The sequence below is a fragment of the Seriola dumerili genome, unplaced genomic scaffold, assembly GCF_002260705.1.
Source record: "Seriola dumerili isolate Sdu_G_001 unplaced genomic scaffold, Sdu_1.0 BDQW01000088.1, whole genome shotgun sequence".
Classification (NCBI taxonomy): Eukaryota; Metazoa; Chordata; class Actinopteri; order Carangiformes; family Carangidae; genus Seriola; species Seriola dumerili.
In genome coordinates this window covers 6,708,164-6,723,118 of record NW_019174343.1, presented here as the reverse complement: position 1 = coordinate 6,723,118, position 14,955 = coordinate 6,708,164, and the positions used below count along the sequence as shown (strand labels likewise).

The 14,955-nt window shown below is 40.6% G+C and overlaps 1 protein-coding gene across 1 annotated transcript; it reads left to right on the top strand.

Annotated features, from left to right (window-relative positions):
* The first annotated feature begins 101 nt into the window (after positions 1–101).
* Positions 102–13,302, top strand: LOC111221906. Its single transcript, XM_022745500.1, has 11 exons — positions 102–152; positions 3,786–3,975; positions 4,061–4,152; positions 4,241–4,473; positions 4,719–4,955; positions 5,039–5,113; positions 5,236–5,452; positions 7,525–7,733; positions 8,949–9,021; positions 11,465–11,582; positions 13,107–13,302. The coding sequence occupies exons 1-11, from the start codon at positions 137–139 to the stop codon at positions 13,300–13,302; spliced, it is 1,656 nt and encodes a 551-aa protein (XP_022601221.1). The 5' UTR covers positions 102–136.
* Positions 13,303–14,955: the final 1,653 nt, after the last annotated feature.

The following is a 14,955-nucleotide window of genomic DNA, read 5'->3' as shown; positions in this document are numbered from 1 at the left end:
GTAAGTCACCAGTTACTCCCCTCACTTAACAATTTGCATAGTTGCTGTGATATAACAGAAACTCCACCACCACGTTTAAAAGTGTGTCCACCGAGGCTGACAGCTGCCGGAGTTCGTCACGCCCATAAACGCCACCATGCCCGCCGAAAAAGGTAAGATTGTTGCTCAATTGTTGAGTTGTGGCGGGGTCAGAGAAAATATCGTAAGAGCTTAACTCCTGTTATAACTTTGGGAAACAAACTCCGCTGGAGTCCAGTTTGTATCTGTGCCCCATTTTTCAGACTAAATGTCGCGTGTCTGACAACAGGCAGCTTCCTATCGCCGCTCTGACGCCTGTTGTCTTGTGCGTGGTCTTAGGAAAACATTTGCATGCAGAATACATATGTACTATTCTAAGTATTAATTGTGTTTATAAGGTGGGGTCCAAAAGTTTGAGACCACTGGTCTTAGACCTTTGGACCCCTCATTGAGTAACGACACCAAAATGTGGAAACGTAAACAACAAACTGCAACAAAATGCACTTACAGTATAGAAAGTAAAAAAAAAAAAAGGTCCTGCAGAAAAAAATGTGTGCATCAATGTGTAAAGACCATTTTACTGTTGTAGCTGGTTTAGGTGGAGCTAGTTTTCACTGCTAAATTTAAATTTAGATTGTTTAGTACAGTGGTTCCAATTTAGGGGCTGCACCCCTGAAGGAGTCAGAAGATAAGTCTGAGGGGTTATTCAAGAAGAATATAAATACATTTGAGCGGTCATGAGATGATTAATGGGAGTGAAAATATAAAAAAACATTTTAAAAATTAAGTTCTGCTTCACAATTGTGTATCTTTGGGCATCAAAAATGTATAGAAATGAACCTATGGGGACATGTTTGCTCACAGCTCACAACTGTAGGTCATTCTGTGTCAGTGAGACAGAATCCAGGAAAGTGAACATCTCAGCTTTTGTTCAGAGTTTGTGTATAATGTTTGGCCCTCAACAACAAGGTCTGTAAAATATTTTTGTAATAGTATTATTGTATACTAATACAAATAATAGTTTGTATTATAATATTTTTTATTATTGTATATATGTTTTTGGCTCTCTTATATGATGTTTTTTTTTATATATACTCTCTAAAATGCCTTATAAGGGCAGCCATGTTTATAGATCTTATCTAAAGTATTACAGTGGAAACCTCTTATAGTGATCACATCTGTCTAGGACAAATTGATCACTGTAAGCGGATAATTATTATGTTTCTTTTTCTTTATTTCTCATGCAGATTCCCATCTAACTGGTATATGTATATTTATTAAATTAATGCTAATTATGAAACTGACAGCTTTGCTATTTACTGATTTAAAGATAAAATAACCTAAACTGCACCTTGGTCCTCTCCTGGCCCAAGCCTGGTCTGGATGGTCAGGGTGAAAGCATCACCCTCCACTCATGTAACATACCTGCTGCTGTCAGAGAGCAGGGGCAATAATTACACACTTTAAAAGTCTCAAAACGTGAGCATAGCAGGAATGGGAGGGAAAAATAACTCACTGTGTCATGGAGGTGAAGATGTCACATGGTGCATGAGTGCGCACAGCAAGCACATGTACTTAAACACACACACTCACACATGGTTTCCACCGTATAGGCTCATTTCACTATAGAAAATTAGATTGCTCATAGAAAGATTTCCATGTATCTTTTTATTTTTAATGCAGATATAGGTTACGTATAAATACTGTGAAAATATCAGAAGCTCAGTCCACAGAGAAATGCACACAGCCTCTATTCAGAAACTGAGCCTTAAAAAGAGCCATCAGGATTTACGCAATTTTGTGATGTCACAGTGTCACAGTCACTACCCTCAGCCATGCTCCCAGCATGGAGGGCTAGCAAGCTGCAAGACAGAAAAATCCATTTGCACATCCATTGGATGTCAGTAAGGTGATATTTCATTGTATTTTAGTAAGATTTTCACTGTCTTTTTTCACTGTCAGTTCATTTTTAGCTGACTGACCATCGCCATTTTCATTTACTGGTGAGTTTTACCAAGCTACAGCAATAGGCTACAGTCTCTCACCTATGCATGGTCTGGCTGTGCGCCACTCAGAAAACAGTCAGCCAATCAGAAGAGAAGCTCAGAAAAAGACCCAAAATGCTCTGGAGCAAAGCAATGAGAGAAGAAATGTAAAACTATGGTTAAGAGATGGTTTTGGGTGTGTAAAACCACAACTATATCTTCTCATATCAAAACTTAAAATAAAAGACAGGCAAAGTGTAAAATATGGGAACTTGAATGCAAGCTATATTCTTTACTACCAGGGCCTCATTAGATCATACCTTGAGCAGTACATTTTGGGGACAAGACACTTATTTTTGATAATATTCAGGATCTTACCGAGACACAGTTTCTCAAATGCTCTATTCCGTTGAACATACTGAAAACATGTTTATCCTCTCTTTTTTATCCTCTGTAATTCAGTATCATGAAGGATGCCAAAATATGAAGTCCTGAAATGGACGCTTTTCTGCCACAGGCAAAATATCTCAAATCTATGTCTATTTTTATGTGAAGGAAAAACAGAAGGACACTTTGTACTCTTAATAACCATACATCAAGCAATCTCCATGTACATTTTTATGTTCCTATCAGCTACCACATACCACATTTGGTCCTATGAAACTGACCAAAATATGCAACTACACCTTGTTTTATTCTTCATATCTTCATGTTCATTGGTGGTAGAAGCCTCACATATTGGCACAAATTTAATGAAATATTGTATAAGAAAAAATGATATCATGTTGACACAAAAATGTGGGTTTGTAATGCCCTCAATATCATTTTCGTTTAGGAATTTTGCATTTTTACCAGATCTAGGGCCTTAGAATAAAAATAAAATGGCTTCCAGCATAGACTTTAAAGGGTTTTGGCATACAGAAAACTATCTTCTGTCATACAATCATCCATGATATAGACAAGGCTTGAAGACACAACCTTATCTGATTTGACATGGATGGACCATAAACATAATAAGGGGCCCCAGCTAGGCACTGCTTTTTTATAAGAGGTCACAGGTCAAAAAGAAACTTTATAGACCAAACAATTAATGAAAAAAATAAGAAAATGATCCGCAGATCACCGGGTAATGAACATACTTTATTAATTTATTATTGCAGCCTGAACTCTTGCAAGCTGGTTAACTTGTGATGGGAGACCTCCTAGATGTCTTGCACAGAAGCATTTGTTGAAGCTTGGTTGACATTAGCAATACAAGTTAACACTATGTAATCCCGCCCAGTTCTGAATGTTATCTTTCTACCTCATCTACCTTGCAAGGGGTATTTTAAATCCTACAAAACCTACTACATATCCAAACAAGGATATTCTTCACTGGACCACAGCACCTATTCATACATGGTGAAGTTTCCATTGGGAACCAGATTTTAAGCAATAATTCATATTCGCCTGAGTCACATTGTATATTCCATTCAATACCAATGTCGTCCCACTGGCAGACTGCGTATCTTGTGACCCTGAAGGGCTCCAGTATTATGACTGTTCACTCCTTCAACCGGACACTCTGTCCATCATATCTTTACAACCTTGGTTGCTATGGCAGCTGCTGTTGGGTTATGAGCCAGTTTGACTCTATCAGCGTCTCCAGGGCAATCTTTGAGATAGACGGTTAACTATTGCTTTTAGGGCTTAGTGTTAAGTGACCTGTGGAAACAATCACCTAAAGAAGGAAAAATTCCTTCACAATTACCAAACTAAAATTACTCTCTGTTATTCCACTAGTTCCTGACACCCCAGTGGAGGTCCTTGTGGATCTCCTGACAAAAGCCAGAGAGATAGCTGCATCAAGTGGTAATGTCCCAGAAGAGTTGACCAGTCACCTGCAGAAGGCAGTGGACATCGCCAGCGGCCTGGATGACTACCTGGAGAAAATGACCACACAGGAAAGTGAACCTCTGGCAGAGCTATATGAGTATGTCCTTACTTTGGATACATTAATCATCCACAGCTCGAAATAAGAATCATGAGGTAACTCTTGCTAATATCATTATTTGTAGAAAAACAGTTTCTCATGACTGGGATCAAGTGCACAAGGACGGCAAAACTATGTTCCGGCTTCCCAAGGAGTGTATCACTGGACATGTTGAAGGTTGGACATTTACATATGTACTGCTTACTGTTGTTGTATTCACACATTTACCATTTAATAACATGTTCTCTGGTGTGTTTTTTGGCAGGCCAGACCCTGAAGATGCTGGTTCGCATGAGTCAAGCCAAGAAGATCCTAGAGATTGGGATGTTCACTGGCTACGGAGCTCTGTCCATGGCCGAGGGGCTTCCTGAGGACGGTTGCTTAGTTGCTTGCGAGTTAGAGCCATACCTCAAAGAGTTTGCTCAGCCCATTTTTGACAAGTCTCCGCATGGAAAGAAGATTACTGTCAAAACGGGATCTGCTATGGACACCTTGAAAGTGAGAGAAAAGAAACCAAACACTGATTTTACTATTTAGAAGATTAAGAGGACTGTTTCGCAAACTGATAACATGTTTATCTAGCGCTTTTCCCTTTTTAACATTTACAATTGTAGTTACGGTGTTATGCTAGGTGCTTTGCATAATCAGAGCAGGCAGCAACACAGGCTCTTCTTTTTGCGTTGTTAATAATTTCAACTGTGGGGCCCATGACAGGTTTTCTAATAAGCATCTGTCCCTTCCAGGAACTGGCTGCTGCAGGTGAGCAGTTTGACATGGTCTTCATCGATGCTGACAAGAATAATTACATCAACTACTACAACTTCATCCTGGACAACAATCTGCTGAAACTACGAGGGGTCATATGTGTAGATAACTCACTATTCAAGGCCAAGGTTTATCTGAAAGACACCACAGATAGCAACGGACTGGCGCTTCGTGAATTCAACCAGTTTGTCTCCAGTGACCCTCGTGTGGAGCAGGTAGGTTTCAAACCTTTACATGCTCGTATTTGTTTTTACAAGTTTTCCTTTTTTCATGTAAACGATTTCCATCTTGTTTAAAGGTCATCATCCCCCTCAGAGATGGCATCAGTGTTATCTGCCAGGTCTCTGTGGCCTCTGAGTGCACAAGGACACAGGTACTATTTAGATAGGTACTATTTAGATAACCCCCAGTGTTCGTACTGACATGCACAAGTGTCTCTTTGTAATAGCATCATTGTCACTGATCATGTCTGCTTATCTTGTTTCTGTTTGTCAGAGTGAAGTAACAGATGATGAGGTTTTCCGTGGAGTCCAGGGGCGCCCCATCCTCGATCGGATGCGTCTTGATGGAAAGGTGGCTTACGTGACGGGTGCCGGTCAGGGTATAGGCCGAGCATTCGCTCATGCCCTGGGGGAGGCTGGTGCAAAGGTGGCTGTGGTGGACTTGGACAAAGTTAAAGCTGAGGCAGTGGCTAAAGAGCTCTCACTCAAAGGTATGACATGTAAATACAATAAGTATAGTAGTGAAGTGTGAATCGTAGCTATAAACGCGGGACCTGCGGCTAATGTAAGTTTGGCCGAGTCATAAAAATGAACACTGATTAACAGTGGATGGGCTTCGGGTGGGTGAAATAATATTAAGTAACATATTTTAAGCCTCATTTTTCATCAGGCACAAATTCAACTCTGTGTTTGGACTGCTGAACTCATTATGATTTATTATTTATTTTGGGCAGCAGCCAGGCGTTATTATGAGCTTTTGAACTGTTCATGTTCAGGAAGTAGCAGAGACATTCAGAATTCAGAGTTCAGGCTATTGTGGAAACACCTGTTGCCATTTCATTTTACCAAAACTGTAAAAAGTTTTACTTTTAAATGTATTTATTGAAAACCTCCAAACTTCAGTGTAATATGTTACCATATCATCACACGTAATATCCCACTGAGAAATAATGGTAATGTATGAAAATAATTTGTTCAGGTGGATTATTTATGCAAACATGCAGATTTCCGATGACATCAGAGCCGATCAATGCATCACTAAAGTATAGACTTTATAGCATGAACTGCATATCTTAGTTTGAACTCCAAACTGCCAGTGGTATATTCCAAATGGAACTGACTTTGGTGTGTTCACAAAGGGAAAACGAAACTGTACTTGATTGCCATATTGTGTGCAGACTAGCTGGTCAAATCCCCAGCTCCCAAGACACCAGGCTCTGAAACAGATCTATGTTTTCAGTTTACTTCCACATGCTAGTTTTACTATGACTCTACATTCACTTCTTCATTTGAGAAACCAGTGCAGATGCAGCTAACCATTTTTTTCATGATCGCTTAATTTGCTTCTTGTAAAACACTATACAGCTTCGTGTTTTACACTATATGTAAAACACGAGAAAACAGAAGAATGCCGATCACAATTTCCACCAACCGACCAAAAGTCTAAAACTCAAAGTTATTTAAGCAGGAAATTCTCACATTTCAGATGCTGGAAACAACAAATATTTGGCATGTTTGTTTGAAAATTTACTTAAACAATTCATTGATTATCAAAATAATTGTTCCCCTCACAGTCACATCAGTCAACACATCCACTGACCACTGATTACTGTAAAGAAAATATATACTTTCTACTAACAGCTGTAGATCTAATTGAAGCTGAAACAAAATCTGGGAGTGCCTCTCTAATCATCTAATTATTGAGAATGACAGTTGTTACAAGTGGCTATAATAATGATGATAATAATTACAATAACAATGCATGTACCTACAGTAGCTCTATCCTCCTCCTGTAATGTACACACATCAGCCTGGATTGTGACATAGGTCCAAAGGAAATTGACACAGATGTATTAACCTGTCACAGATAAAATAGAGTTCATTCAGCGGCTCTTTAGAAAGAGCAATAAATTCACAGAAACACATGACAGTCAGTAACCAAAGGAAGGATGCAAAAGGTAGAAAAAGATCTGTCACATCTCGAGAGTCCCAAGGCAAAATGAAATACCTGTGAAAAGAATTCAAGCATCATGACTGGTGAAACAGGTCAGTCTACAGTGTCAGTAGCATTAAATGTCACACTGATGAAGGTACCTCTCGGCAAAGAAGCTTTAGTGGGACGAACACTGGCACGTCTTGTACTTCTGCATGAATTCTTTCTAACACTTTAAATTTGTGCCAAACGTCATGAACTGTCACTGAGGTCAGTTTTTTGTTTGTGACCAGCAGATGGCAGCATAGTACAGGAGAAGATACACTCTGCCTGGTCAAACATGTTCCATCTAACTTCTGTATGTGTGATCTTTCCTCTACTTTCCTCAGAATGAAAGGTCCTACACATTAAAAAAAAGAGAAGCAAAATACAATTCATTAGTACTTTTAATTAAATTAGATTTTTTTAATTTTATATCATGTGCTTTATTTTTCATGTTTTTATTTTTCTACATGTAATCAAAAACAAACTCCTAAAATGTCCAATGATATAAATTGTTTATATCATGCATTACTAAAGGTACAGTGTATACATAGTGTTATAACATAGTGTTGTTGTTTTTTTATGCAGGCATCAAAGCTGTTTCAGTCACAGCTGATATTAGCAAGTCAGATGATGTCCAGAAGATGATTGACAGCATTGTCTCCAAATGGGGAGCGATCCACATCGGCTGTAACAACGCCGGCATCAACATGAACTCAGCCAGTGAAGACACCAGTCTAGAGGAGTGGGACCAAACCTTTAACGTCAACCTGAGGGGGACTTTCATGTGCTGCCAGGTGTGTATCACTGGATGGAAAAGACATAGTGTTGGGACTGTGTGTGTGAGACTGTTGCTGACAGTTTATTCACCTTATTGCACTAGTGTGATGTGACAAAAATACACATATGAAATGTAGTAAATTAAGGTTTAAGTTACATTTATGTTAATTGTTCAACTCATGAATAGAAGAAGAATTTCACTCTTCACTGTTACTGTGAAACACTGTAGAAAGAATTTTTTTTTTTTTTTCCACCATACCTATAGGTTTTTGGAATAAAACACAAAGGAACATAATTATGATATAGTACCAAAAAATCACCAGTGCTTGATGCCACAATTCACTAAACAATGAGATTCACTCAACAGAAATAAAACAACAACAGAGACAGAATCAGAATCAATTAAAATAAATGTCTTTTTTTTATAGATCATATCAACTTTGTCATGGGAAAGTAGTTATTTGCATACACACATGTTGGGGGGAAAAAAATCAAATTTCCTACTATGGCACTATGTGTCTGTCCTGTGAAAAGCATGTATGTCCACAGCAGTAACTTTCAACACAAGAAAAAACAGCCCTGTTTTCAGCTTTGTGACAATTCCTCATATATACCAATGGATTTTTAAACGGCTTTAGAGGGAGAATGTCCTCGTCACATAAAGGAACACTCGCTCATAATTTTATCTGAAACATTTAAAAGCAACAAATAATGATTCCTCAGACACATTGTACAGCAGGCACAGATGAATGAAAACCAGAATTCTCCTACTTATAAAATGATCTTTAGTGATGTAAACTTTAAAAATGATTGATTAATTTTGGTCACCAATTAGAAATATTTCTGTCATCAGTTTTCTAGTGAAAATATGCTGAAAGCACCAAACTGATTCTTGATGACATGTTGCTTCAGTAGTCAATCTCTGTCAAGACTAGTTACAGAGTTTGACTTATTACTGATGGTCCAACCAGCTTTACCTACTCTGTAGCTACTAGATTTAGTTCCTTACTATCTAGTGTGTGTGTCTGTGTATATATGCCCCACTGCCCCACCACCCCTTATGTGCAGCTTTAAAATCTGCTAACGTGCACCAAATGTTGTTTAACCACTATGTCTGTCTCCAAGGATAAACTACATGTTTTTGTGTTGATCTGTACTCATGCTTGTGGGTAGCATATCAGTGCCATAATAAGGTGTTTAATGTGGCTCTTTTCCCCGAATCCTCGCCTTAGGCAGCAGGTCGAGTGATGTTGAAGCAAGGATACGGCAAGATTATCAACACAGCCTCCATGGCCAGTCTAATAGGTGAGTGATGATTCTATTCCCCCACTCTCTCTCTCTCTCTGGAGCCCCTCCATGTCTGCTTTTAATCTCTCCATTTGGCGTGGAGAGTTGAGGCTGAGAGGAGGAGGGGGAGGAAGTAAGAGAGTTAAATACATTTGTGCTGTACAGCTATGTGTGGGAGTATACATCACATTAAATAGTTTTTATCATCAGACAGAAAGTCGTCATATCTGACTTTAGATTGTTACATTTAGGAAGCTGAAACAAGGAGGAGAATCAGCTTTAAGTGCGTCTTACAGTTTTCGTGTTTGCGAGAAAACTTAAAGTGAACCTGCGCATTTAAAACAGGATTAGGCAGCTTTTCTCTTTGCAACTTTTACCCCAGTTAAACTGTTCTATAGCGATGCATCCACTCCTGCATACAGTAAGCACAGCAGGAAATACAAAGTGTTGTGATTGCGTCTCGCTGAGGCGGTTTTGCATCATAATAAACATCCCCTCTCTGCGGAGCTGTCTGGAGGATGTGGAAGGCAACCTGAGGTCCAACTTGGGAAGGGAGGGTTCCTGTGCAACGGCAAAACCTCAGCCTGTGCCAGCGGCCTTGTTTGAACAGCGGAAGACACTTTTAGAGTCTAGTGAGAGCCTAGTAAAAGCCTTGTAATTCGCAGCACTGGTGTAATATTCCTCCTCCAACAGGTTCCTCCAGAGGAACGGCAACACTTCATCAGCAGTATAGTCAAATCGCCAGTAAACCCGCTGTGCCATATGGGCCCCAGTCCCGACTGCGGGGGCAATCTGTAAAACAGGAGCATGCTGGTAAATAGAGGCCGGCATAAAAAAAATGATCAATTACTCACATTACGTACAGTCCTTCAGGAATTTACTTTATTGGTCTGGACATCTGTTGTAATATTGTCATAATGTGTAATCAGATGGGACCTGTTCAAGCCAAGTGGAAGCCCAAAAAGCAGCAGTAAATGCCCAATTAAAATGCACAATGACAGCTTTTTGTCCATCTGCTGAATACAATGTGTGTGTGTGAGCCCACTAACACTACCTCAATACACATGCGCGCACACACACATCAACCCAAATTTTTTTTTTTTTTTTTTTTTTTTTCTGAATGACACCCAGACAGGAAATATCCAAGCTGATATGGTCACACCGCACGGTGACCTTACTGAGGGATTTGTGACTCACACACACACACAAACACACACACACACACACCCACACCTGCAGATCTCAGCTGCCCGGTAACGCACATTAGCATCTTTTATGGGAAAAGAGTGCATCATTTGAACTCCTTATCTGCTCGGAAGAATTCAAAACTTAAAGGCTCGTCTGATAAAGAGCATGTTTTCTTCCACTTGAAATGGGCAATAAGTAGCAGGGTGAATGTTAAAGAGGGCTTTGGAGAATGCTCTCCTTCTACCTCCTTTTTCCTTCTCTGGGGATTACTGCTCTTTAAGACGGCGAAAACATCAATGCAGGTTTATTTAAAGGATGAAGGCATTTTCTGAATGGTATTTGGGGGCCGTATCATCAGGTCTTGAGTGAGGATTAGTGCTGTTAGGCATTTTGAGCTGTGTTTCCTGTCCTGATAAGTCGGATTTCACCTTCAATCTGCGTGTAAGCCCTGGGCTCTGCTCCTCCTCGCCTGCTCCTCTGAGGTCCTAGCCTACCCTTATCCAGCCCTGCCCAACCTTACCTTCTGCTATCTCGCCACACTCTACAAAATCCCACTCAACCACACTCAGCTATGATGCTGTTGTCCTACCCTTTACATCTCATTTCTTCAGTACTTCTACCCCTGTTGTCCTGCACATTTTCCTCCTTTTTTTTTTTCCATCCCAGCAATGTATGCAGGATGCTCCGGCCTTTTCTCCCCAGGACCGGTCCCTGCCTCTTTGCAGCTGGCCAGTATTTATCATCCCAGTCTCACACTGAAGCCATTTGGCAGTCAGATCGGCAGGTGATGAGGTTAACTACTAAAGTTGTATGTAACTTGGAGCCTTCCTTGTGATGATTAATCAACCAGCAGAAAATGAGCCCCTGTCCCGGCAATCCCATGCAGTGTGCAGCATCTGTGATGGTCAAGGCAAACAAATGGCTCCCTGCCTTTGTTGCTGAGGACAGAGCATAACTGGACATTATAAGCAATTAATTTTACATGGCTTTATCCGCAGAGTCCCACCAGCAGCTAATGGAAGAGCTTTTATGTAGTGCCCACAAGAAGCTGCATGGGCTGCAATATACAGTAAAATGTATAGGTTGATCGCCCCCTTGAGAGAAGAACTATTGTTGTTCTCGTTTTTTCCTGGGTAAAAAATGAAACAGAACATTTTAATGATTACCTGAGAAAAGTACATACTGTTATTAATGATGCAGTGAATGTTATCTTTGTGAGTCGCTGTGCTTTTGTCCATTTAGGGTAACTGATTTTCTCACCTCTACCCTGCAGTCCCACATCCCCAGAAGCAGCTTTCCTACAACACATCCAAGGCTGGAGTGGTCAAACTGACTCAGACCCTGGGCACCGAATGGATTGACAGAGGAGTGCGTGTCAACTGCATCTCACCGTAAGTGCTGTCTATTCCTGGCCGTCTTCTCTTTTGTGGTCCACCTTTTTGAGTGTGGTGAAGGGATTGAGCTGCAAAAGGAAGTGGTGATTAGTGTGTTTGCTTTCATATGAAGAGCCCCATTTGAGAATGATGCACTAATTTAAGTCCTCAAACAATGCATCAGTGCTTAATTAGATGACGTCTTGAGGGATGAATCAACCAAACACTTGCTCTAATTGTTCTATTCAATTAGGGAATCAAATTTGCAACCTCACTCCAAGTGTCGCTGCAACAATAGCGCCTTGTTTGTATCTATTTGTCTGTGAAGCTGAGCATGGGGAAGAAAAGAGGAGAACACAGGAAGGGCTGTATGTGTATGTGTCTGTGTGTGTAGGGGGGAGTGTGCGTTTGTGTGTGTGTTAAGTGGAGCATCCCTTAGCCCCAGCCATCCCTGAGCAAATCCGTCCGGTGGCACCGGGCGAGCCAGGCCCAGTCACAGCCCCAGAACAAAGCCCTCACACACGCGCCGCGCTCAGCCTTATTTATCGGCAGCTTGTTTGCTAATTTTAATTTGCAAAGAAGCAATTCTCTCTCCCCTCGCTAACTGGGTGTCTCAATGGGCTGCTGATTTCTTTGAAGTGACAGTCGGTAAATATGCATAAAAAAGGGACACAATTAGCGCTCACGAGGTTGACTGGAGCCTGATTCCATTGGCAACTTTAGCCGCAGCGGTGATAAGCTGCATTATCTAGAAAATTGGCTGAGGGAAAACAGTACCTCTGATTGCCAGGAAAGGTTCCAGATAACAGGGCAGCTGAAGAGAAATATAATTGAGGTGGAATATGTTAACCAAGGTGTCACACGCTCCTTGGAAGTGCTAATTTAGCCAAATGTTGGAATTCCATATCAAGGCGCCGGGATACATCGAACAATGATTCAGACCTTGCGGCTTTTAGTCACTGTCACGTCGATTATGTAGAAAGTCAGAAGTTGTCTCATTTTAGGAACAAGCGGGCATGTTGACATATTTATTCAAATGTAAGCTCTGTGATATTTTACTGGAGGAGGTGGAAGGAACTGCATTTGTTGTGACACGGAGATGTTGGACGACAATGCAGCCGCACACAAAACGAAAAGCAGCACACCTGTTTTCTTTTGAATTCATCTGTCTCAACATCAGCTCGGCAAGGTAATTCAAGCACATTTCAATCAGGAATATGAGGGAGTTGCATATAATAAGTAGTTAACCAAAGGCTACGAGCAAATTATGCCAGACGTCCCCTCGTACCCGTGGGCTCTTCCTGAGATGTGCCAGTCATTAAAGTGCCACCAGTTCCACAGTAAATATCAGAGATGCCATGCCATGCCCTTTCTTCAAAGGATAATTGGGTTTATTTTTGTCACCAAAGTGGTGGCTCTGAAACAACGCTGTCACTCCTGGCTCTGAACTGTGATGCCTTCTGATTTCATTGTATGCATGTTTTTTTTTTTTTTTTTTTTTCTTTCCTCTTTCTTGCGCACTTTCTCTGTCTCTCTTTTCAGGGGGATTGTTGACACCCCTCTCATCCACTCGGAGAGTCTGAGGCCTCTGGTGCAGCGCTGGCTGTCAGATATCCCTGCTGGTAGACTGGCTCAAGTGACAGACCTGCAAGCTGCAGTGGTCTACTTGGCATCTGACGCCTCCGACTACATGACAGGGCATAACTTAGTCATAGAGGGTGGGCAAAGTCTGTGGTAGAGGGGGGTAGATGAAGAGATGAAAACTTTTTTTCCTCTTCACTCTCCTGGGATTAGTCTCAGAAATAGGTGGCATTCACATTATCTCCCTCTGACACATTCACGGCAGTGTTAACTTTTGGTCAGCAATCAAAAAAACTGTATCATAATAATAGCGGTGCAACAGCCATCAGTCTTCTTATCACACAGTGGATATTTGCTGACTTGTTTGGGGAAAAGTCCAAGAGTGAAAAGGAAAACTGTAACTTTTCTTTAAAACCCGTCCCAATTGTTTTGTCACAACTTCTGCTGCATATTCTCTTGACATTTTTTATCCACTGAAGTCTGTTTAAACAGTTTTTTTTGAATGTGACTGTCAGTGTCTTAAATGCCACTGAGAGAAATTGATATTTTTCTGTTGTATCATGGAAAAGTTGAGTTTTTTTATCTTATCTTTTTATAACTACATTTCATACAAATGCAGTTCAAAGTGCTTTAGAGGATAATAAAGGAATGACAGTTGCAATGAACGAAGGCTTCTGTGCATGAGTACAGTGCATGACTGACTATATGTGTGATTTTTACATAACCAAATAAACTAACACATCTAAGCTGTGGTATCTTCTGTATGTTACACAGTATATATTGGCACCAGGAGTAAAACCTTGTTTATTAGCTTTAAATGTCACAGACAGTGCCTATAATAGCGAGTGATCGGTTCAGGGGTGACCACCACCAGCACAGGATAGCAGCGAGTTGTATTGTGCACTGTCTCCAGCTTGACTTACCGCTCCCCCTGGACTCTTGTGTACCATATGCAGGATTACAGCATCCCAGTCCACCTCTCTGCAGCTCTTTCTTGCCAAATGGTCCCCACAAGTGGTGCTTGTGAGTGCCATCTTAATTGCTCCATTAACTGTTTGTGTGCTGAAAAACAATACTTAAAGGAGAGGTGAGCTGAGGACGTAACCCCAGTCACTGCAATTATGTGAAAAGTAGTGGCCAATTAGCACTCTGTGCAATGTGACACTGTTGGTGTTTATGTGAGCAACTTCAATTTCTCATTGTTAGTGACCGTTTTCTGATTTACATAATTGGGGGATTGGTCATTAATGGGGGATGGCTTGTGAGAGGATCCCATTAAGATATGGAGTGAGATCTGATCATCTCCTCTGCTCTCTGCTATTTATCTCCAGCTGTATTGGCACATTAGGAATTATTGGGATTCTTATCCTCATATTTTATGGTGAAATATCGAACTTTGGCACAACGTGTGCATGCAAGATTTTGCAGAATTGTTCAGAAGAAGGCAACTTGTCTTTTTTTGTAGGCATTTTCCCCCGACTTGCCACTGAGGGGCAGTATAAAGACAGGCAGCTTCAGCACTGACACAAAGTTACAACAAGAGGTTATCACATTATTTGCTATTATCTAAAGGTAATAACAGTGAACTCTGCCTTATGTGTATGTGAGGAGATTACGATAAAATAAGAACACCTCTCCAATTCTAGTATGCAAACAGCTCAACACGAGAGACAGAGAAATGCTAAATAAATACTAATATATTTTCAATTAAATGTGGTTTGATAGTGGACAGTTACATTTCAAATGCATTAAAAATATAATTAAATCCATCATTTTTCAAGAGCAGATTGGAATAGTTCTTAAAGTTTAG

Coding starts and splice junctions, on each gene's coding strand:
- LOC111221906 (XM_022745500.1), top strand. Junction 3,976..4,060: donor CCTCTGGCAGAGCTATATGA/GTATGTCCTTAC, acceptor CATTATTTGTAG/AAAAACAGTTTCTCATGACT. Junction 4,153..4,240: donor TATCACTGGACATGTTGAAG/GTTGGACATTTA, acceptor GTTTTTTGGCAG/GCCAGACCCTGAAGATGCTG.